This window comes from Mobula hypostoma, chromosome 14 (assembly GCF_963921235.1).
Source record: "Mobula hypostoma chromosome 14, sMobHyp1.1, whole genome shotgun sequence".
NCBI classification, from domain to species: domain Eukaryota; kingdom Metazoa; phylum Chordata; class Chondrichthyes; order Myliobatiformes; family Myliobatidae; genus Mobula; species Mobula hypostoma.
Genome location: NC_086110.1, coordinates 51,100,651 through 51,126,121, shown reverse-complemented (window position 1 = coordinate 51,126,121; position 25,471 = coordinate 51,100,651). Strand labels below are relative to the sequence as shown.

Below are 25,471 nucleotides of genomic sequence, written 5' to 3'. Positions count from 1 at the left end.
TTTGCAGTTTGGGTCATTTTGCACACTGGTTGAATGCACAGATTGGTGTGGTCTTTCATTTATTTTATTATGGCTATTATTCTGTTATGGATTTATTGAGTTTCCCCACAAGAAAATGAATCTCATGGTGACATATTTGGTCTTTGATAATAAATTTACTTTGAACTTTAACTTTTAAATTAAATTATTTTATTTTTCAAGAATAGTGTAGCGTTATGAAACAAACTTAAAATTCAAAGAAACTGGTGTAAAATGATTTTTCAATGAGCAAGATTGATCTTCCAATTACCAACTTTTTATCTTTATTTCTAAAATATAGTTCACAGTAATGCACCTATTCATGTTAATGCATTCATAGGAGAAATCACAATTTAAAATGTTTATTTATACAGAAGAATTGCAATTTAGTTCGACTGTGAGCACAACTTAAATAAATTCATAATATTTTTTTCCAGGTACAATTGTACTGGAAGCATTATCATAAAATTCCATCACCAAATAAATTGATCTATATAGCACAAATACCCAGTGAGCACAATCACATTTTTCCCCATCACTGGAAGTTGCATGGATAACTGAAAGGGAAAAATAATTTTAGTGACAATTGAAAAAACAGAAAAATGTATAAGCAGTGCCACTAATCTCATCATTTTACTATAATTACCAAATAGCATTTTCGTACACAACAATAAGTTGGATAAAGACTCTCCCTTTTGTAATGCAAACTTTTAAAAATAGTCTGCATGCATATTCCATTTCATTCACAAGTAACAGTTAAAATTCAGTCACTTTCATTAATAAACAATATATCAAAAATGTAAATACAACATCTGCTGGATTTATTTGTGTGGTCAGATCATACTTAAAACTGAAAGATCAGGGTTTTACCTCAAAAGCTGCAGTAACTTGGTTATAAATTTGTTCTTTTGAATCATCTAACATTTAACTATTTAAAGAAAAACTTTCCCAAATTATAAATGCACAGCAAGTTCAAGTAACTAACCACCTAATATTTCATATCACCACATAGCTGCACATTTTTTTTATCAACCCCTATCCCTTTCAACATAACTGATCACTTATTAATAATGAAAATGTATGTATATCCTTTCTTGCATTTAGAAAGGATATATTCCTTCGATGGAAATTAAATATTTGTTTTGTCAAGTGTGAGGTAACTCAGAGAACACCTTCATTTTTGTTTGCTCCTCTGGATTTGAAAAGAAAGCCCGACCTTGCCAAAGGAAGCTGGGTATCAACTCAATTGAGGGGTATCCAAAGAAAGCTTTATTGAAATTTCACGTGGTTCTGTTAAATCAAAATTTCCTAGCATGATGAATTGGTGCTGCAAAAGATTAAGAGCATTCATTATTTCAGTACAGGAATCCACTTTTGTCTCTGAGTAGAAAGATGAAGGTTTCTTCGGTTGCTTTAGATATCCTATGCGGGCAGACGTTAGTTGTTCAACACAAGGTATACACCTCCCAGCAGACACGTTCTGCTCAGCCGTGGTATTCTGACAGCAGTAACATTTTCATAGTCTGAGGGACTGGAGTTGTGCTCAACACAAGCCAATTCCCGTCAGCAAATAGTGCATCACTGGCTCAGATATTGATTTGCGTGCAGCAGGAAAGAAGCCTAGCCAAAGTAAATTGATCTAGAAGAGCATTTTGACTTTTGATGGAGCCACTTGGAAGTAGTTCAAAAGTAATTATTTTGGGGGGGGGTGAGAAATAATGGGAAGACATCTCAGTAAAACTTCCTTATCTCAGAAGTTTCAGGTACAGCATTTGTTTAGGATTACTGATACACAAATAAATATCACTGTAAATATTCACAGTTAAAATTAAATATTTTGGACTCCAGCAGAATATCATTCTCTGTTCCAAATATCTAGAGTGCAAATTTTTCTAATTAGCATTTAAAGGCTATCAATATTTTGTGCTAATTATTTCAATTCACTTCAATATTGTTTATGGGATGATATAGCAGTGCTGTAAATTTATTGCCAAATTATTGGCAGAACAGCAAAAATATTCTTCAAAGCATTTACAAGAGTTCTTTTCTCAGTATTTTGTTGTTCTTGAATGCGATTGAAAGTACGAACAATGAAACACTAAAGTGCATTTTTAATATCTGAATTATGCAAGCTATATTTATCAATTAATTCATAATCCACAGCGTAGACTGTCTAGTGCCTGTATAACAGAAAGAACAGAACCATGAAGGAAAAAAAACAATGATCTACAAGAATAGTACCAGAAGTGAAAAATATTTCTACTGCAAAAGGAAGGGTTAGTACCATTCTCTTTTTTAAAAAAAAAGAGACTTGGAGAATACTGAATTGCCAAGTTCCAATTTTAATTATAAAAGCTTAAAATTCTGAATGGACTGGATAAAAGAAAAAAATCCACTTTTGGCGGAAACCAAAGTTGATGACTATAAGCAAACAAACTCCAAATAGAAATTTCTATATCATTTCTCTACTCAGAGAAAATAACTTGTCAACAGGGAAAGTATTTGAAGCTTGGAAGTTTCCACTCAGAAATTTCAGTACAGTGAATGTAAGGAATCTGAAAGAGATACAGAAAGGCTGAAATGAGGTAGATGGATTGGGAAGAGACTCAATACAAACTAGTTGAGCTGAATGGCTTGTATCCAGGCTATATAATCTCTTCACTTCCTGTTGCTAAAATGCGACTATGAATAACCCTATAGGGAGTTAGAAATGAAGGCTAACTTTGTCTCTTTATTCATTTGCAAAATACAGACATCACTGACAATGCCAGTATTTATGGTGTAGGCTTAGTTGCTGAGGAAGCTGCTGAAAGTCACATACAACCTAGATGGGTAAGGAATGTAGACAAAGAGACTGCAGATGCTGGAATCTGGAGCTACGAACAATTTGCTCAAGGTGTGTGGAGCAGCATCCATGGGAAGAAAGGAATCGATGTTTCCAGTCGATATCAGGTTAGAATATTAAATTCCCTTCTCCGAAGAATGTTAATTTTGTTTGTTTTTTTCAAAAAACTGGTTAATATAATTGAGGCAAGATTTTATTTGTAAAATTCGCATCTTCAAATCCCCCCCATACCATGGTGAGATTCTTTTACCATTTACTTTTACATTGAGGTAATTAACAGGAGCTGATTAACTTTCTAGCATGAATGTGGGAAGAAACCAGAGCAGCCAGGGAAGTCTATATAAGACAAGAAGATTGTGCAAACTACACGCAGACAGCAGCTGAGATCATGAATGAATCCTGGTTGCTGGAACTGAGGAACTAAAAGTTGTGCACTGTGTAATCACTGAATCAATGGTCAGAAATCTGTCTGCTACATCAGTAACTCAACACTGAAACACTCTAACCTGCATTTTTCTTTTACACAAAGTCCTTTAGGAAATATTTTACTTCAATTGCATATGGCAGCTCATTTACAGATTTCTAAATAGCCTCCTTCTATTTTACCTATAACTAAGTGTATTTAGTGAATCAAATTTCAGGCTTTGATGCAATAGCTAATATCCTCTGGTCTTTATAGCTAATTATATAAACACAGAAAAAAAATCAAAATATTATTCCAGCAAAAGTTAAGTATATCCAACCTTTTCACATAATCAAAAGAATACTGAATTTGAATAAAAGGTTGTGGTCAGTGAAGACTAAAGAGTGCAAAAAGAACAGTGGACACTTTTCTGCTATATCCTGTAATGTTGGACAAAATGCATAATCAGGATCAGCAAATCATAAATACAAGAGATTTTGCAGATGCTGGAAATCCAGAGTAACACAAACAAAATGTTGGAGGGTCTCAGCAGGCCAGGCAGCATCTATGGAAAGGAGTAAGGAGTCTTTATTCTTTTCCATAGATGCTGCCTGCCCTGCTTAGTTCCTGTAGCATTTTGTGTGTGTTACTATAAACAAAGAGGCCATTTAGCTCAGCAGCCCACTTCTCTATTTATTAGGGTCTTTTCAGTTATCAACACTATTCACATTTCCCTCAATTCCTTCAATATCCTTAATGCTTGGCTTAATTAACCAGCTATGTTTCTTTTACAAATATGATAATAAAATACTCACCCATTAGTCTCATTATTTTCTACATGTGAGATTGTGTAAATAACGGTGTATTTCATTTTGATATTTCACACTTGTAAAATCTGAATGGAGAAGTGGCCAGCAGTCAAGTAGTTACTTCATGCAGCATATTATGCCAGTTACTGTAAGTACATTACACCTACAACATCAGCAGAGGATGATACAGGAGCATCACCTTATATTCTGTCTGGGTAGCCTCCAACCAAAAAAAAAAGGCATTCGTTAGTCTTGCGAGACTATGGATCTGCGCCTGGAAAGCCTTCACTCTCCAGGGCACAGGCCTGGGCAAGGTTGTATGGAAGACCGGCAGTTGCCCATGCTGCAAGTCACCCCTCTCCATGACACCAATGTTGTCCAAGGGAAGGGCATTAGGACCCATACAGCTTGGCACCAGTGTCGCCGCAGAGCAATGTGTGATTAAGTGCCTTGCTCAAGGACACAACACGTTGCCCCGGGTGGGGCTTGAACTCACGACCTTCAGGTCACTAGTCCAATGCCTTAACCACTTGGCCACGTGCCCACACGTCTGGGTAGCCAGAAACCAGATGGTGTGATTTCTCCTTCTGGCAAAAAAAAGTCCCTCCCCCTTTCCTTTTATTCTATTCCCCACTCTGGCCTCTTAATTCTTCTTTGCTGTCTACTACCTCCCCCCAGTGTCCCTCCTCCTCCCCTTTCTCTCATCGTCCACTCTCCTCTCCTATCAGATTCCTTCCTCTCCAGCCCTTAGCCCTTGACCCTTTCCACCCACCTGGCTTCACCTATTGCCTCCTAGCTATCCTCCTTCCCCTCCTCCTACCTTTTTATTCTGGCATCTCCCCCTTTGCTTTCCAGTCATGAAGAAGAGTCTCGGTCTGAAACGTCAACTGTTTGTTCATTTCCATAGATACTGCCTGACCTGCTGAATTCCTCCAGCATTTTGTGTATGTTATTTTGGATTTCCAGCATCTGCAGAATTTCTTGTGTTTACTGTAATTTTTGTCTACTTTACAAAGCTCAAAGTAAGTTTATTATCAAAGCATGTATATGCTATACAACCTTGAGATTGATTTGTCTCCTTACAGGCAGGCACAAAACAAAGAAATCTCAAAAGAACCCATTAAAAAAAAGACGGTCAAACATCCAATGCAGGGGGGGGGGGGAGAGAGAGAGAGAGAGCAAGAGAACAAATCTCGCTAACAACAAAAGCAGGCAAATAGCTTCAGAACTGAAGTTTTACGAAAGACAGGAAGCCAGGCATCACTGCATTCCAGCGTAGAGCTGAGCAAGCATCATGGAGCAGTGAGCAGCACTGGCCCATCCCTCGCCTCCAGCCCTGACACCCTGACCTTTCCAATCTGGCCCAGTGCTTAAATCATCCAAACATCAGGCCGTTCCTCACTCTGAGACTGCTCTGGAGTCTGTACCTGACCTTTCCAATTCAGCCTGGTGTTTAAATCGATCACACTTTGGGACTTTCCTTGCTCTTGGGAACATCTTGACTCTGCTTTGACCCTACTCTGCTTGCCATGACCAGGATTCACCTGTGCCATCACCACTGCTCGTCTCTCCATTGTTACCTTTGATCATTATCAATAAAGATTTGTTAGTAGGATTTTTAGTAGTTTCCTTTGTTTTGTCTTTTGCTGCCTGTAAGTAGTGGTTGGGCATCACCAGTGCCATCTTAAACCCATGTCCATAAGTGTGTCTTATTTTTGGCATAATAATGCACAAACACACTCAATGATATTTGAAAAATATCTCTCCTCTTCCCCTACCTTCACCCCCAAAAAGGCCTCTTTTCTTTACAGAAGAATAACAATAAATTACTTTATCACTGGCAATAACCTACACCTTGCCTTGGAATTTACACGTGTACAAATGCACAGAAAAATATACAATAAAAATAATATTTAAAAAGTAATCAGAAACTTTAGAATATTTGTTACTTATAAGATCAAAATTTCAAATCTTTGTGACCCTGGTGAATCTTCATTCTTAGGTTTTCACTAAAAGATTTGTACAGCAGCATTAAAAACTCCCATTGTGTTTCCTTTAAATAAACATTAAATACGACATATGCAAATCTATTGATTTAAAACTTAAACCAATATTAACTGAACAAAGCCCTACTGATTTGGTTTAAATATATTAAGATACAAGGAGGAAAAATATCTAGCATCCAAAATATTCTACAGAAAATGCGGTACCTGTGTTGAAGGAGAGGGTGTGAACTTGTCCAGCTCTTATGCCTTGTAGGCTGTGGTCCTCTCCAGCATTAGTATGGAAGATTAAATCTTCTACTTGACCTTTGTGCAGTCTTTTATTATTATCCTCAACAAGCCACATTTTACGATAAGAATATTCCGGACAGCTTCAAATTGTTAGTCCTAAATATTGAAACATTTTATGTATCTATTGAAAACTACATTCAACCAGAGAATTTAATACAAAAACAGTCTTTTAGTAAGTATGTTTGTAACAAGCCATTCTCAGCAAATATATGGATGAAAAAGACACGATTCAAGCTTTGGATAAAGATTCCACGTATGAGAGAGCACTCTGCATGGATGTCAAGCAGTACCCTTCTTCACCAATTAAATAGCTAAAAAAGAAAAATAATTTGCATTAGATTTCTTCAAATTGTGTTAGAAATAAATGTCCAATTAAGAGTTATATGCATTCAAATGCAACACAGTTAAAATTTATGGATCAGTTATGCTTCATAGTCTCTTATTAGAGCCCCTGCAGTATTATATCAAATAAACTCTTTGTTGCTTGTTAATTACCTTTCATTACAATTTTATAACTACTTATACATTGAAATAATTACTCTTCCTACAGGCCAACCACACATGATACCACATTCTAATCTCCTTCAATATCTTTATTCCGCTGCAAAATTGAAGGTCTAAATATAAGGACTCTAGCTTGAATTGAGTTCTTCCTTTCTTCTGGAAAACTCCGCTTACTAAGGTACCCTCCAAATAAGCATTCACGAAGAATCTAATGAGCTGGGAGAGCTTTTGTTTATTTTAAATTAAGTTTACTCACTTCTGGAAAGTGCCAAATCAGCAAGAATCTTTTAAGATATGTGAATATGCAAACTGACTTGAACTTTGTTTATGTCCCACGTGGTAATATTGCACACAATTACATGTCTCACCAAGATGGCAAACTTTGGCTACAATATAAAGGAACTTGTTCAAGTGTAATTGATTAGAAAGATCAATCGGAACTAAACAATGTTCACAAAATAAATCTATCTTCATTAGTCTTTTGAAGAAGTATTTCCTCTCAAAACTGACAGTGATTAAAGTGCTAGCTGTGCTCAAGAACTCGGTTGCTGCGTGATATGGACTTGGTGCTAGACAGTCCCTAAGGGCAAACTGTGCCCTACTTTACTGTAGCAACTGTCACATGTTAGTTAGGAACTCACAACTTGAAGCTAGGAGCAGTCCATCTGGGAATAACATAATGAGATATATAAAATTCTACATGAAAAGTAATTACTAGACATGTACTAATTACTAGCTGAAGGCTTTTCAATGCTGAACAAAAATAAGTTTAAATGCAGATTTATTTATCTGGAAAATAAAGTAAAGAAAATTGGGTCAATGCCGTAGTTCATATTAGACAGTGATATTTATCAATGCTTTGAAACAGTCCAGTTTAATCTCAAAATTGCTTAGCTAGAATCATAAAATGTAAAACCCATAACTTAACATGTTAGATATCTTTATGCAAAATTTCTTCAAAAAATGTTTTCAGTCTCATATCCAGTAAAACAATGAGATGGCCTACAGAGCGGAGTGGAAGAGCTCAAGACCTGGTGCTAGGCAAATAACCTCTTCCTCAATGTCAACAAAAGACATGGTTAGCAACTTCAGGAGAACTTGTATCACTCACACCCCTCTTTACATTGGTGGCGCCACAGTGGAAACTGTGAGCAGTTTCAAAGTCCTGGGAGTGCAAATCTTGCACACACCCTTATGGTCCCAGAACATATTCTACACAATAAGGAAATACCACCAATGCCTCTACTTTCTAATGAGGCTGAGAGGAGCTGAAATATGCACATCTATACGCATATCATTCTACAGATATGCAGCAAAGAGCATCCTGATGGATCTGACTGCTTAATTCCTAGATTAGACTGTTTAATTATTATTTCCTTTGCAGTTTAACAATTACCTGCTTGTTACATGCATATAAGTTTAATATGCCTATGGTGGCTATGGCTATACAAACTATAATTCTGGAAAGCTTTGGAAGCTTCTTTGTTCTGAATTATTTGAATAAGTGCTTTCTCATTGGTTAACTCTTATCTACAATGTGAAAGGTCAGGTCACTCATCTGAGTTCTACTGGTACCATGTAACCCAGTACTACCTGTCACATGGTCGGGTGGTCGGCGACTAAACCGGCTCCCCCACCAGGCTTGCCCAGAGAGGAGGGTGGCTAGACACCCTGCACAACAAGACGTGTTAAAGGGTAGATGAACCCTCTTGTAAGGCCAACGGCCATCTAGCAAACACGTGCCGTGAAGCGCGGAAAGGGCATCCCTTGCATCGGAGCTTGGTCTGGCCATTCACTGCAAGAGGGGGGAGAGGGGGGAGAGCGAGGGGGAGACAGACAGACAGACAGGCACACACACACACACACACACACACACAGTGAATAGAATTTGCTCTCATCTCTGTGGTATAAATAGCTAACACAAAGCAGTGCCATCTTAATCTTTGTAGCATCTTCATCTTTTTTTTAAATCTTTAAGCCTTCTGCTACAGGATTCTACTCCTGTTTCCTAGCAACTCTAAATAAAATGATTGTGAAGCAACAAGCTACATGCCTCTTTCCTGACTTCTAAAGGAACCTTAGATCATAAACATCACAATCCAACAATTTTAACATGCTGCATCATTGCATGGTACAAAACTGCCCAATGCCTCACTGGCACCAGCTAACCCACTATCAAGGACATGTATGCAGAAAGACACCAGAAAAGGGCCAGGAACATCATGAAGGATCCCACCCACCCTGATCATAAACTGTTTGTCTCACTTCCATAGGGAGCAGGCTATACTAAGACAACCAGACTCAAAAACAGCTATTTCCCAAAATATCAAAGCACATCAACACCTCCACCCACTCACTTACCCCACCAATCGTACTTTATCATTTCCTGTCAGCATCACCTTATGTACAGACACTCCTGGGCCTAGTGTCACTTTATGGACATAAAATTAATCTATGTATATAAGCTATTTTATATATTTACATTTATTGTGCTTTTTAATCTTATGTATTTTTTGCATTGGATGCAGAGTAATAATTATTTTGTTCTCCTTTACACGTGTGTACTAGAAATAATATTAAACAAGTTTGAATCCTGAATAGGCTCATTTCAATTAACAGGGTGGAACTTGTAAATGTTCCTATCACAAGGGATAAAGTATTATAAAAACTTACAGGCTAATAAAGCCAGATACCAGTACCCGATGGCCTGCACCCAAGCATTTTAAAGGAAGTGGGGGCAGAGACAGTAGACCCATTGGTTGAAATATTTCAAAACATACAAAATTTTGGGAGTGTATAAAAAGATTGAAAAACAGCAAAAGGGGAAGATAGAAGGGGGGAACTATAGGCCAGGAAGTTTAACAGATTGCTAGTAAAATGACGAATCAATAACCAAAGAGGAAATAACTATTTTAGGAAGGCTGAACATTATCAAACTGAGATAACATTATGAAATCATATTTGATAAGCTGCTTGAATTCTTTGAAAATGTTATATATAGGTTAGAAGATAGAAGGAGATTTGTAGATGATGTAGATTTAGATTTCGGAAAGCCATCTGACAAGGTAAAGAGTCTGGTGCATAGATCAGGTGCCCATGGTAAATGAGGATTGAAAACTTACGGCCACATAGAAAACATTGTCTGCACACCTCGCCACAAAGCCGTTGATTCCATCATTGATCACTGAAATATAATGTGAAAAGAAGTGGTCCTAACACCGACCCCTGGGGAATACCACTAGTCACTGGCAGCCAACCAGAAATGGCCTTCATTCTCATTTTTTGCCTCCAGCTTAGTCCTCACCACAACTGAGGCATTACAGCTACCCTGTTGTCAGTCCTGCCAATGACCCAGTGCGCTGAAGAATCGGTGCATCGGGTTTACTGTAAATGAGCAAAATCAGTGCAGACACCTAGTGCAGATAATGGACTGCCTTTATTGCCTTCCTGCATGAAGTAGTACCGTAATCCAACAATAATTTTCCTGGCAAAAATCACTGCTTTTGAATTGGCATCTTTTGGTCCAAATGGATAACTGCCAATTTAAAAACTGTTCACTCTAAGCAAGGTGCAGCTTCTAATATTCAAACCAGTGCATGCGACTGATGGTAGTTAGGAACTGCTTGGTAACAGTCTCCTGTTCCAATTAAGCTGCATAGTGTCTCAAAGAAACAAAGGGAATCTCAGCTATTTTCTCATTTAGGTTTTGTTCAATAGTTGTCCCAGGAGCTCCCACTACCTATTAAATGCTCCCAATGGCATGTGTCTCAAATAGCCTCTGACAACCAAATCTAGCTACTGGCCGTCATGTGTGACTTAGCTATTAAGCCCAGTGAAACTGTTTCTACTGACAGGAGAAGGGGCAAAAGCACCATACAACCAATCACTTCAGGTAGATGGGGCTCATCAGCTGTGGTTGGCATGCTAGGAGCCACACTCACGTCCCCATCTACATCAATGGAGCTGTAGTGAAGTCTGTATCAAGCTTCAAATTCCTTGGTGTCCACATTTCCAAGGATCTCACCTGGTCCCTGAACTCCTCCATCCTGGTCAAAAAGGTGCAACAGCGCTTTTACTGTATTTCCCGCAGAGCATCAAGAAAGCTCACCTCGGTCCCAGGATACTGACAGACCTTTACCGCTGTACCATTGAGAGCATACTCACCAACTGCATCTCAGTGTGGTATGGCAATTGTCCCGTATTGGACTGCAAAGCACTCCAGCGTGTGGTGAAAACTGCCCAGCGGATTATCGGCACCCAATTGCCCACCATTGAGAACATCTACCATAAACGCTGCCTGGGCAGGGCGAAAAGCATTATCAAGGATGCATCTCACCCTAACCATGGACTCTTTACTCTCCTCCCATCCGGTAAGCGCTACAGGAGCCTCCGCTCCTGCATCAGCAGGCACAGTAAGAGCTTCTTCCCTAAGGCTGTGACCCTGCTGAACCTCACATCACAGCCCTAAGCAGTATTGCACCCATATTGTACTGTCTCAGTACTTTTATATTTGTGTGCTATAGCACTTACTTTTTATTTGCAGTTGTTTTGTAAATAACACCATTCTTTGCATTTCTAGTCAGATGCTAATTGCATTTCATTGGCTTTGTATCTGTACTCGGCACAATGACAATAAAGTTGAATCTAATCTAATCTAGAAGGAAAACACTGATCTCAAACGTCCATAGCCTTGCAACTATACTCAACCATAGGGAAGGCTTTGAAAGTAAATCCTGAGGAACAATCCGGAGCTGGAGTCCCTAAAGAAGTCCTATATTCAATTCAATTCTGACTGCCAACACTTGTCATACTGCTGGAGCCAAACTGAATCGGTCTCTGCCGTTAGTTTGGATTTTATCAGCTGTGGGGAGAGGGAAGCCTGCTACATGGGCAACAGCTTGCTCTCTATATCGTGCTGTCCTAGCCTGTGTACTAGTTTGCGTATCATAGACAGCTAGTACGCAACATCCATGGTCAGCCCTGATCGACAGAGGGCCTCTAAAGAGTATATATTAATTCAACCATTTTCTTCTTGCCTGAGGTTTACAGTCAGTGGCAAGGGAACTCTGCCACTAAAAGACAACTCTGATGAAAACTTTGTTCAAAAGAAGCTAAGGAACAGAAAGGAACTGGAGAAGCAGGCCATTTGTTCCCATGAAATAGTACAACTGTGGGATACGATTATGGCTTATCCTGTATCTCCTCCACTTTCTTGCCTACATTTCAATTTCCTTGATCCTCTAGTACCAGACTTGGACTCAAATGTATTCAGCAACTAAGAATCTACAACAAACTGGAAATAGATGAATCCAAAGATTTACAATTATCAGAGTAAGAAAATTTAGCCTCACGCCAGTATAACTTGACTAGATCTTATCTTGGATGCATAGAACATAGAATAGTACAGCATAGTACAGGCCCTTTGGCCCACAATGTTCTGCCAACACTCAAACCCTGCCTCCCATATAAACCCCCACCTTAAATTCCTCCATATACCTGTCTAGTAGTCTCTTAAACTTCACTAGCATGGCCCCTAGCTCTTTCCTAATCTTTCACTGTCAGCTAGCTGTGCATTTTTTGTACACTTTGAAGATGGAATGTTATCTTTAATCACTCTATACAAATGTCTATCACTGTTGCTTTAAAACATGTATCATTTCAACCAGAGCGGAGGGAACAAAAATCCCTTTGAATTATAATAAGGTGAAATGGAAATGAGGATTGGTCTACAGGGCCTTCTTGAGAGTGCAGCTGCCCTTAATAAAGGGCAGGACACAATTGGTTAATTGAATCTATTAAATAAATACTATATCTGCAGTTTCCTTATAACCATTTAACATCAAATAATACTGGATCAAACAATCAACCCTACTACCTCCATGTTTTTTAGTCTTTAAAAGACTTGCATATACAGCACAAAGATGAAGCTTCTGCAGCAGAATTCATGCAATAATACTAATAAAACTAACACCTAGTTTCCGACATTGTGCCGATGTGAGATGAGATACCCGATATACTTTAGGATTAAAACCACATTATAAGAACATAGAACATAGAATAGTACAGCACAGTACAGGCCCTTCGGCCCACAATGTTGTGCTGACCCTCAAACCCTGCCTCCCATATAAGCCCCCACCTTAAATTCCTCCATATACCTGTCTAGTAGTCTCTTAAACTTCACTACTGTATCTGCCTCCACCACTGACTCAGGCAGTACATTCCACTCACCAACCACTCTCTGAGTAAAAAACCTTCCTCTAATATCCCTCTTGAACTTCCCACCCCTTACCTTAAAGCCATGTCCTCTTGTATTCAGCAGTAGTGCCCTGGGGAAGAGGCGCTGGCTATCCACTCTATCTATTCCTCTTATTATCTTGTACACCTCTATCATGTCTCCTCTCATCCTCCTTCTCTCCAAAGAGTAAAGCCCTAGCTCTAAAGCAATTCCAATATAAAATTAGGCACCACGGCAAACAGCATTAAAATATTTGCATACTGGAACATTTCAATTACTTTTGCACAGAAGTATTTGGCAATTACCATTTGATAGTGATATTGAATGAAAAATGTATTCATGAAAGTATTTTTTTAAAAATGGTCACTAAATGGAAGGCAATTGCATGCTAATTAACAATGCTTTGATAGCTACATGAAAGATATACACTCAGTGGTCAGTTTAGGTACCTCCTGTAATTAATAAAATAGCCTTCTAATATGTTCATTGTCTTCTGCTGCCGCAGCCCATCCACTTCAATGTTCGATGTGCTGGGCATTCAGAGATGCTGTTCTGCAGTCGCTGTTGATATTTGAGTTACTACTACCTTCCTGTCAGCTTGAACCCGTCTGGAGATGCTCCTCGAACGTCTTTTAGCCCACAGAACTGCCACTCACTGGATTTTTTTTTGGTTTTTCACAGTAGAAAAGCTCAGGAGATCGGCAGTTTCTGAGATGCTCAAACCACTCTGTCCGGCACCAACAATCATTCCACAATCAAATTCACTTAGATCATATTTCTTACCCATTCTGATGTTTGGTCTGAAGAATAACTGAACCTCTTGACAATGTCTGTATGCTCTTATGCACTGAGTTGCTGCCACATGATAAGCTGATTAGATACTTGCATTAACAAGCAAGTGTAAAAGTGTTCCTAATAAAGTGCCCATTGAGTGTAAGTGATAAGCAAATAATGACTTGGGGTTTACAGTACATTGCTGAGCAGTGAACAAGGGTTATCAGGAATTTGCCCTCTCTTAATGGTTAGAACACCCAGGGATGAAATAAAGAAACATACAACTCGTTAATCTGTAAACAAAACTGCACTCTCTAAGAGAATGAAATAAGGCAGCTAAGAACTATTTTGTACAAGGGAAGCAAAAATACCTGACATATGGAGAAGATTTGTAACCAGTTGATTATTTAGTTTAATTAAAAAATAGACTAGCAATACAGATTGAGTGAAATAAATATGATATAACTGTAATGTTACTCAAAATTACTATTGTGTGCAGTTCTGGTCAGCTACTTGCAGGAAATAAATTTGAAAGAGTGCACAGAGAACTTACAAGGATGTTGCTGGGACTTGAGGACCCGAGTTATAAGGAAAGGCTGAATAGATTAGGAATTTATTCACTGGAACGCAGGAATGTGAGGGGAGATCATACAGAGGGACACAAAATTATGAAGGGATGGATAGGGTGAATGCAAGCAGGCTTTTTTCCCTTGGGTTGAGTGAGACTAGAACTAGAGCTCATAGGTTTATGGTGAAAGATGAAATATTTTAGGGGAATCTGAGGGCGAATTTCTTCACTCAGAAGGTGGGGTGACTTTGGAACAAGCTGCTGGTGGAAGTAGTAGATGCAAGGACATTTGTAGCATTTAAGAAAAATTTGGATAAGTACATCGCTGAGAGAGGTAAGGAAGGCTATGGTCTGTGTGCAGTTAGCTGGGACTTGCAAAAGATCAGGCCGGCAAGCACTAAGGCTGAAGGGCCTGTTTTTGTGCTGTAGTTCTCTATGACTCTAAGGTGGATAAAATGCTTATCAAGCCTTTATAAAGTTACAGCTGTGATTGTGCAGATGGCTGTAACAAAACTTTCCGTCCACAAGTGAATATTGTTGTCACTAACTGGCCTTGCCAGCATTTTCAGCATGTGGAGAAACATACCTTTTTAAAAAAGGCCAATTGAAACAATGCATATGGGAAACAACTTCTCTGATCTCAGGGTTTCTTCCAGTACTTAACAGAGTACCAGCTTTCCCTGGATTCCATGCAATCTAACCTTCCACAGCAGCTTACTAAGGCCTATCAAAAGTCTTACTGAAGTCCATATAAACCATGTCTATCGCTTGGAATCCTCACTAATAACTTACCTACTACAGATAGTAAACTTACTGGCCTATAATTCCCAGGTTTCTTTCTGCCACCCTTCTTAAGGTACAAGATTCACTACCCTTCAGTATATTGTCACCTCACCTGGTCAGGTCCTGGAAATTTGTCTACCCTCACATATTGTAAGACATCCAGCACCTCCTCTATTGTAACATGGAGTATTCTCAGGTTCTCCCGACTAATTTTTCCTGGTTCTGATGTCTTCATGTTTTTTTTTACATAATGAAAGAGGAGAATATTTATTAAGGACCTTGCCCAACTCCTACAGCTCCACACAAAGGTGTCCCTTTGTGGATGCTATTCTCTCTCTAATTACTCTTTTCCCCTTAAAATACTTGTATCATCTCTTGGTTTTCATTACGACTCTCTGCCAAAGTTATCTCATGCCCCCTTTTTGCCCTCCTGTTTTCCTTCAAGTACACGTCTACATCCCTTATCCTCTTCCAGATATTCACTTGATCCCAGCTGCGTGTACCTGACCCACACCTTGCAATAATCATCATCACCCAGAATTCCCTATCCTACCAGCATTGGCTTTACTCTAACAGGAATATGCAGAGCTTGAAGCAGACAAAATCTTCTCGCATGGAAAGCATTGCCATCTCTAGCATGGTTGCATATCTTGGGAACTGGACTTCAAAGCTTGAAAATAATGAACATTACCTGCAAACTAATAAGCCATTTCTCATACATCTTTTAATCTTTGGATGGGAAACACCACATACACCCAGCCTCAGTAATTCCAATGTTTTCCATCTTACACTCACATTAAACCTCAGTTTATCCAAAATTCTGCTACCCATCTAATTTTAAAAAATATTTAGCGATACCATGTGGCCTTCCTGCCTAATGAGCCACACTGCCCAGTAACCCATCTACTTAACATGAGCCTAATCATAGGACAATTTACAATGGCCAACGAACCTTCTAACTGGTATATCTTTGGATCAAGAGGGAAAACCTAAGCACCCGGAGGAAACACACGCAGTTCTGTGGAGAACATACAAACTCCTTACAGAATTGAACTCTGGAACGCTCCAGGTTGTAATGGTGTCACGCTAACTGCTGTACCATCATGGCACCCAGATTTTAATCTGTTAGGTATGGATTTCAGCCACAGGGGCCAGTGACCAGATACGATTCCCACAAAGTAATATATTACTGGACATGGATGGGCTGAATGTAGGGATGTGAAAAACCACACTCTATGCTGTTTGTAATTAAGAAAGAGCAGCTGTAATATTTTGGTCAAATATACCGTATTCTTTAAAAACAATATTTTTAAAACATTATTGTAGTTCCTCAACTTGGACCTACCCTTCGTGAATAAATTCTTCCAATGCTGCACACTCTGATACCAGCTGCATTAAGTTGCTCTTCAGCACCACGTACGACAAGATGGGCAGCAGATCATCGGCACCGCTACAAGAGATGAGAAGTTGGTTAGAATTTGTATTGAACATGAAGCAGGTTAATCATAAAAAATTCCAAACATTTAGACAAGTTAATTTGAATTAATCTCTAAATATATCCTTGTGTGAACACCCCGCTATAAGTATCATAAACAAGCAATTGAGTAGTTATAAGAAGTAATTTCTCATACACTGCCCATATGGCCTGGTTAATTTTCTATGCAAGGACTTAATAATTCAGGCTATGGCAGGAAGAAGAACTAAGAGAAACACACTCAGTGGCCACTTTATTAGGTGCACCCTGTGGTACTGAGTGTATGCTCATGGTCTTCTGCTGCTGTAACCCATCCACTTCAAGGTTCAATGTGTTATGCATTCAGAGAAGCTCTTCTGCACGCCACTGTAAAATGTAGTTATTTGAGGTTCTGTTGCTTTTCTGTCATCTTAAACCAGTCTGGCCATCCTCCTCTGATCTCTCTCATTAACAAGGCGTTTTTGCCCACAGAATTGCTGCTCACTGGGCGGGTTTTTGCTTTTCGCACCATTCTCTGTAAAACCTAGAGATTGCTGTGTCTGAAAATCCCAGGAAATTAGCAGTTTCTGAGATAGACAAATCACCAGCAAATCTGACACCGACAATCTGGCACAAAGTCACTGAGATCACATCTCTTCCCCATTCTGGTGTTCTGAAACAAATGAACATGTCTGCATGCTTTTATGCACTGAGCTGCTGACGTATGATTGGCTGATTAGTTATGTGCATTAATAGACAATAGGTGCAGGAGTAGGCCATTCGGCCCTTTGAGCCAGCACCACCATTCACTGTGATCATGGCTGATCATCCACAATCAGTATCCAGTTCCTGCCTTATCCCCATAACCTTTCATTCCGCTATCTTTAAGAGCTCTATCCATCTCTTTCTTGAAAGCATCCAGAGACTTGGCCTCCACACCCTTCTGGGGCAGAGCATTCCACATATCCACCACTCTCTGGGTGAAAAAGTATTTCCTCAACTCCGTTCTAAATGGGCTACCCCTTATTTTTAAACTGTGGCCTCTGGATCTGGACTTACCCATCAGCGGGAACATGCTTCTTGCCTCCAGCGTGTCCAATCCCTTAATAATCTTATATGTTTCAATAAGATCCCCCTCAGTCTTCTAAATTGCAGAGTATACAAGCCCAGTCGCTCCAATCTTTCGCCGTATGACAGTCCCGCCATCCCGGCAACGCTGCGCTCCCTCAATAGCATGAATGTCCTTCCTCAAATTTGGAGACCAAAACTGCACACAGTACTCCAGGTGTGGTCTCACCAGGGCCTTGTACAGCTGCAGAAGGACCTCTTTGCTCTTATACTCAATTCCCCTTGTTATGAAGGCCAGCATGCCGTTAGCTTTCTTCACAGCCTGCTGTACTTGCATGCTTGCTTTCAGTGACTGATGTACAAGAGCACCTAGATCTCATTGTACTTCCCGTTTTCCTAACTTGACTCCAACGAGGTGTTCAGGTATACCTAATGAAATGGCCACTGAGTGTAAATGAAAATTGTTGAGACTTGACACTAGCTGTTAGTCTTTAGCTGCAGAAATGTGCATCCACCTTTCCAGCTACAGCAAGGTATTCAGCAGCAGAATTTCTTTTACAGGTTGATAGGTTGGGAAATGAGTGGGATCTTTTATCCCACCTACACTAGTATCCCACTTGTGCTGCCTTGGACTGAACTGATTCTTCAGTCCAAATATTCACAGTGCATATCTCTCTATACTTCAAGAAAGACATTCCTTGAAGGATATCTGCTGCAGTATAGGGAACCTGGCACAAATCCAGTTTTCTATGCTGCTCTGCACTGCCGTGCTGTGGACCTGATAATCCAGCTTCTGCTGGTGCACTGCAACAAGGTTTGGTGTGGGGCGACTGTGTGTGTGAGGAGTGATGATGGGTGAGTTAGGGATTGTAGTGAAGCTGCCCAGTGCTGAGATACATGGCTCTCTGTAGCCAGCAACCATCACTATATGCACTAACACAGAAAAATCTCTGGTTTGCGGTGGGCCATGAAGGGAGCTGGCAACTTCCATCTCATCTAACAAGCAGCGATGAGGAACACAGTATAATCTGGGCAGTCTGTCAACACATATTCTTAACTTGTGGAATCAGAGTGATACAGCCCAATTTGCCCATGCCAACCTAGATACCTTCCTGAGCTGGTCCGTTTAGTCTGGCTTTGGTACATATCTGCTCTAAACTTTTCTTTCACTCTTACCTCTTCCCTAAGGAGTCTGACAACAGACCCAAAATAACAAGGGGTCTTTTTTGTGGTGTAAAAAGGATCAAATGTTACAATACTCCCCTTCTATGATGGTGTTTAAAAAAAAATGGACCAGGTGCCACCAGTCCTTAGCAACGCCCCACACTTACTGTGCCAGCTAAGGGGCAGCCTGAGCACAATGTCTCAACAATGAGTGGCTACACTGATCACTCCCAGTTCTCTTATCACTGATCGTTACAAGCTCTCCTCCACACCAAGATATGGGGAAAGACTTGCTAGACTTGTACTAGATTCCCAGCAGAGCATTTCAAAAACAAGTTTCAATCAGCACAGTGCTAATGACCCCTTTGACCTCCGACTACATTTGCACTCTTTGAGATTATGTCTGGACTGGACACCTCTGAATCATAATCAATATGTCAGAAGCTCATGAGGTACCTGCACAGCACTATATGCAAGGCCTTATAGAACTCATGAACTTAATACACGCTTGGATTATTAACAATCTGCTGGAAGAACTCAGTGGGTCAGACAGCATCTGTAGGTGCAAAGTGAATTGTCAACGTTTCGAGTTAAAACCCTGCATCAATCCTGCATCTGTAGTCTCCTGTGTCCCCAACCGTAAGTTATTGTGGTCCTTCTGGTCGTTGAGCAACTTGTTAATTGCACATATTTTGGATGATTTCTCCAGAGCACCATCCACAAGCGTGACTTCCCGGTGGCCAAACGTTTTAATCCCAATTCCCATTTCAACGTGCTGGTCCATGGCCTCCTCTTTGGTCAAGGTGAGGCACCCTCAGGGTAGAGAAGCAACAACCTATATTGCGTCTTGGTAGTCTCCAACCTGATGGCATGAATATCCATTTTTTCTTCCAATGAACAAATCCCCCTTTCCTCTATTCCCCAAACTGATCTTTCAGCTTTCCTCACCAACCTACTACTTCCCCTTGGGTTCTCTCCTCCTTCCTTTTCTCCTATGGCCCACTCTTCTCTCCTATCAAAGTACTCCTTCTACAGCTCTGGATCTTTCCTACCTACCTGGCTTCACCTATCACCTTCCAGTTAGCCTCCTTCCACTCCCCCAACCTTTTTATTCTGGCATATTCCCCTTCCTTCTCAGTCTTGAGTAAGGGCCTCAGCCTGATGCTGCCTGACTGGCTGAGGTCCTCCAGCATTTCATGTGTGTTATGCATGGACCAAGACAATTGTTGGTTCATTCCATGGATTCATTCAAAAAATTAGAAATTATAAAACTTTTGCAACAATACGGAAAAACATGAAGCGTCTCCTCCCTACGTAACTGGACCCCCGATTTCATCAGTACAGATTGGCAACACACCTCCTCCGCAATCACCATCAGCACAGTTGTACCACAAGGATATGTGCTTAGCCAGCTGCTTGACTTGCTTTCTATCTATGTTTGTGTGGCTACATTCAGCCCCAATGTCGTATTTATGATTGCTAATGACATCACTGCTGTTGCTGGAATAAAAGTTCGAACAAATCAGCATATTCAATAGTGTGCAGAAGTCTTGGGCTCATATACTGTATATAACCAGGGTGCCTAAGACTTTCGCACACCACTGTATTTGTCAATGTGGAGTGGAGAGCAAGCTCGTAAATCTGGTTGGAGCAAAGAATGTTGGGAATGACAAGGCTAGGGTGCCGCAGGAGGAGTGTGGGACAGGTGGCAGAGGAGGAGTGTCAGGGTGGCGTGGCTGCATACACTCCTAACCCTAAGACACCAGGCAAGGTCATTCAATTCCAAACAACTGAATTGATCAGTACAGAATGTTTCTCTAGTGCTTCATGCTCCCTCCCTGCTCCATTCACCTTTTTTCCCTCAATCATGATTCCTGTCTCCCTGCTGCCTTCCCACTCTCGGTCCACAATAGAGACACATCAGAATCAGGTTGATCATGTCATGAAAGTTGTTTTTTTTTTAGCGGCATCAGTACAATGCAATATTTAAAATTAGGCACCCTAGATTTTTTTTTATATATAACCCAATTATATCTATATAAATTTAAAGTCAGTAACTTTAAATTTCTTGGCATTATCATATCAAAGGATCTGACTTGGGACCAGGACACAAGTGCCATCACAAAGAAGGTACAACAGCATCTTTACTTTCATAGAAGTTTGCATAGATTTGGCACGTCACCTAAAACTTTGTCAAACATATATACAGTTGCAAGATAAGGTTTGTGAACCCTTTGCATTTACCTGGTTTTCTGCATTAACTACTCATAGAATGTGGGGTGATCTTCATCTGAGTCAAAATAATAGACAAACACAATCTGCCTAAACTAATAACACATAAACAATTGAACTTTTCAAGTCCTTATTGAACACATTGTTTAAACATTCATAGTCCAGGCTAGAAAACAACATGTGAACACTTGTATTTAATAACTGGTTGAAGCTTCTTTAGCAGCAATAACCTCCACCATACATTTCCTGAAGCTACTGATCAGACTTGCAGAAAGGTGAGCAGGAACTTTAGACCATTACTCCATACACAACTGTTTCAGTTCTTCAAGGATACCTCACATGAACAGCCCTCTTCAGGTCATGCCAAAGCATTTCAATTGGGTTAAGGTCTAGACTCTGACTTGGCCATTCCAAAACACGAATTTTCTTCTTTTTAAACTATCCTATTGTTGATTTACTTTTGTGTTTCGGATCATTGTCTTGTTGCATCATCCAACTTCTATTAAGCTTCAGATGATAGACCGCTACCCTGACAGTCTCCTGTAAAATGCCTTGATACAATTTTGAATTCATTGTTCCCTCAACGATTCCAAGATGTCCAGGCCCTAAGGCAGCAAAGCAACCCCAAACCATGATGTTCCTTCCACCATGCTTCAGAGTTGGGATGAGGTTTTGGTGTTGGTGTGCAGTGCACTTTTTCCTCCAAACAGAAGTGTACATTTCTGCCAAAAAGTTCAACTTTTATCTCATCTATCCACAGAACATTGTCCCAAAAGCATTGTGGAATATCCAAGTCGTCTTTTGCAAACTTGAGACATGTAGCAATCTTTTTTTTTTGGAGAGCAGTGGTTTCTTCTGTGGTGTCCTTCTATGAACACCATTCTTGTTTAGATTTTTTCTTATAGAGGACACATGAACAGAGACTTCAGCAAGTTCTAGAGAGATTTCTGCAGGTCTTTTGCTGCTACCGTTGGGCTCTTTTTCACCTCCCTCAGCATTTCATGTTGTGCCATTGGTATGATCCCTGCAGGATGCCCACATCTAGGGAGACTAGCAACAGTACTGAATTTCTTCTATTTGTAGACAATTTCTCTTACTGTGGACTGATGAACACTCAAGTCTTTAGAAATGCTTTTGTAGCCTTTTCCAGATTCATGCATCTCTACAATTCTTCTTCTAAGGTCCTCTGAAAGTTGTTTTAATCGAGGCATGGTACACATAAACAGATCTTTCTTAAGAGCAGACTCTTTCAGTAATCTGAATTTGTGTGTCATTTTAGAGGGCAGGGCACCTCTAAAACCCACACCTCCAATCTCATCTCATTGATTGGAACACCCGACTCTTAAATAGCTTTTGAGGAAGGCTTTACCCCAGAGGTTCACGTACTTTTTTGAATCTAGACTGACTGCTTAAATGGTGTGCTCAGTACTGATGAGAAGAAGTATAATTGTTTGTGTGTTACTAGTTTAGACAGATTGTATTTGTCTATTATTGCGACTTAGATGAAGATCAGACCACATTTTATGAGTAATTAATGCAGAAAAGTAGAGAATTGCAAAGGGTTCACAAATTTTTACTTGCAACTGTAGGTGCATAGTGGAGAGTATCCTAACTGGTTGCACGATGGCCTCGTAGGGAAACACCAATGTCCAGGAATGGAAAAGCCTACATTGGTGGATACAGCCCACCACATCATAGGCAAAGCAAATCTCACCACTGAGTGCACTTACAAGGAGCACTGGCACAAGGAAGCAGCATCTATCATTAAGGACTCCCAACACCTAGACTACGCAAACTTCTCACTACTACTATCAGGATACTGAAAAACACTGGATTTGAAGTATGTTCCACGTGCTAATAGCTACCCCCATTCTTGAGACAGATAAGCCTGCTATTCTTTATCTGTTATTTGAACCGTAATCTGGGAAACGTGCAGGAAACTATTGGCTATAAGTGCGCAAAACTAATTGGTCCAACTATGAAATGAGTACCTTGCTAAAATAATGCAAATGAAAATGGTGAATTTAAACGTATCCAAATTAAGAATCACATGGCTCAGAGGCAGCTCAATTGACTTCAAATCATTTATGAAAATTCAGGTTGAGAATACTTGAGAGGTAAAGAACTGCACAATCATTAGAAAAACTATTCAAGTACTTTTGCATTAATTAACTTTATTTCATTATCTGAAGAAATATTTTAGAACTGAAATGATCTGTAAAAAAATTATTTAACTAACTGTATCTATGCATCTGATATATCTAAGGAAATAACTTCTGGCTAGAGATGCTTCTTTCTCCCCCAAAGTTGCCAATGTTTACTCTCATACGAAGAGATGGTGAATAAAAGTTAAGATACTTGAGCCTCCGGCAAAGAAAACGGGAATATTCTTTTAAAAAAGTAAACAGGATCTTGATGGTAGTAAATAACTGTGACCTCATTGCAAAAGCTCAAGAATAGTGCATAGAATTATAGTTAAAAGTTACAGTGCACATAAGAGAAAGCTAACATTATGAGAGGTTCACCATGGAAAAAGACTACAAGACAGCAAGTTGGCACCAATTCTGGATGAAATGCCCTGTATTTCAGGCACCTCTTATGACCGACAATGGACCAGAATGACTAATCTGATCACTGGCAGCTATTGTCATAATTACTGGCAATTTCAAAAGTTATACTGTCACTTTGATACTTCTGTTTAAGTTGACGCCTCCACTGCTGCAGGTGTGAACTTTGAAGAACTATTTAAAATAGATGGCATTCAAGTATAATCAGAAGATCAAACTTTGCTGGAACAATTATCTATCATTAGCATTTGTATGATTTCCTTCATCTTACTCTTTTGCCAAACTCTCCAAATTGAAGGGAACAGAAAGAAATGCTGCATTAATACTGCCCCTCAACAGGATAAGCAAATAATGTGTAGGTCAATATATGGAACATAAGTTTTGAATTTCTTTACAACAGCATTCAACATTTCAATGTACAGGAATTGTTACAAAGAAAAAGGAGTTCAATGTCCAGATATATACAATCTTTAAACTTTCAAAGGTTTCCTTAGCATGCAGAATTCAGGACTGTTTAAGGTTAAATAGGATTTCCCAGTGCAGTAAAACTCTGCCAAGTAATCTAATAGCTACTCACTGCATTTAAAGTATTTAGACTTACAAACACAGATGCTTGATAAGCAAACGCTAAAATCGATGAAAACAATAGCTTTGCGTGACAGAGGATGAGGTTTTACATTTCTATTTAAAGTTGTGGTTTGTTAGTTACTCACGCACACTCCCATTCTCAGCGCATCTTGCAAGCAGAGGTTTGTTTGTAGCCCGAAGCAAGACTAAATCAGGTTTTATATAGTGAGAAATCAATCTATACATATTACTTAATAGAAACTCAAAACATCAAAAGCAACATAGCATAGGAGTACACCAGATCTTGGCAAAATCAACAGAACTGTTTCAAGTGCCATAATTAGCTGAAAATATCTAGTTATCCTGCTGGTTGGTTCTAGACAGAGCGCCTTGCCAAGTGAAACATATGCACAAGACTGAGGACTAATGGGGAGAAATCAGACCGTATTACTGTCCATCATCCCTGAAAAGCAATTCCAGATGAAAACTTATGTCACCACATTGGGGAAAGAGCAATTTCAAGGCTAATTATATTGTTGTTATGTTCAAATGGCCTGTTGATCCAGACTGTGTAGGTTTATGACAAATAAAAATAAAGCCAATAATGAATGAGATGCCAGCACTTGGGAAACCCCATACTAACAAGAAACAATGCTACAAAAGCAGGGGAAAATACAGTTCATAGAAATTAATAGCAAGATTAAATTTACTCCCACCAGCATATACTGGATTTGAATCCATGACTAATTCATAATGCTAGGCATTTCATACTGGCTACTTTCACTGAATATGGTATTAAAATGGTATACGGTAGTAGAAATAAATGTGCAGACTATTTCCTAAACAGAGAGAAAATCCACAAATCTGTGATGCAAAGAGACTTGCGAGTCCTTGTGCAGAAAACCCTGAAGGTTAACTTGAAGATTGAGTTGGTAAATGCTATGTTAGCATTCATTTCAATAGGTCTAGAATACAAGAGCAGGGATGTGATGCTGAGGCTTTATGAGGCACTGGTGAGGCCTCACCTTAACTATTGTGAACAGTTTTGGGCTCCTCATCTAAGAAAAGATGTGCTGGCACTGGAGAGGGTTCAGAGGAGGTTAATAAGGATGAAAAGTTATCATACGAGGAACATTTGATGGCTCTGGATCTGTACTCACTGGAATTTAGAAGAACAAGGAGGGATC

The 25,471-nt window shown here is 39.6% G+C and overlaps 1 protein-coding gene across 5 annotated transcripts in view; it reads right to left on the bottom strand.

Annotated features, from left to right (window-relative positions):
- Positions 1–221: 221 nt before the first annotated feature.
- Positions 222–25,471, bottom strand: part of vps9d1 (VPS9 domain containing 1) — an 88,012-nt gene continuing 62,762 nt past the window's right edge. For 3 of the 5 annotated variants that reach the window (XM_063067113.1, XM_063067115.1, XM_063067114.1), the window contains exons 14-15: positions 16,579–16,683; positions 222–6,680 (exon numbers count right to left, since the gene is read on the bottom strand). In XM_063067113.1, the coding sequence (XP_062923183.1) occupies positions 6,599–6,680; positions 16,579–16,683 (187 nt within the window). In that variant the 3' untranslated portion in view covers positions 222–6,598. The remainder of the gene's footprint in view (positions 6,681–16,578; positions 16,684–25,471) is intronic. The other 2 variants (XR_010020322.1, XR_010020323.1) reach the window with 2 other exon arrangements.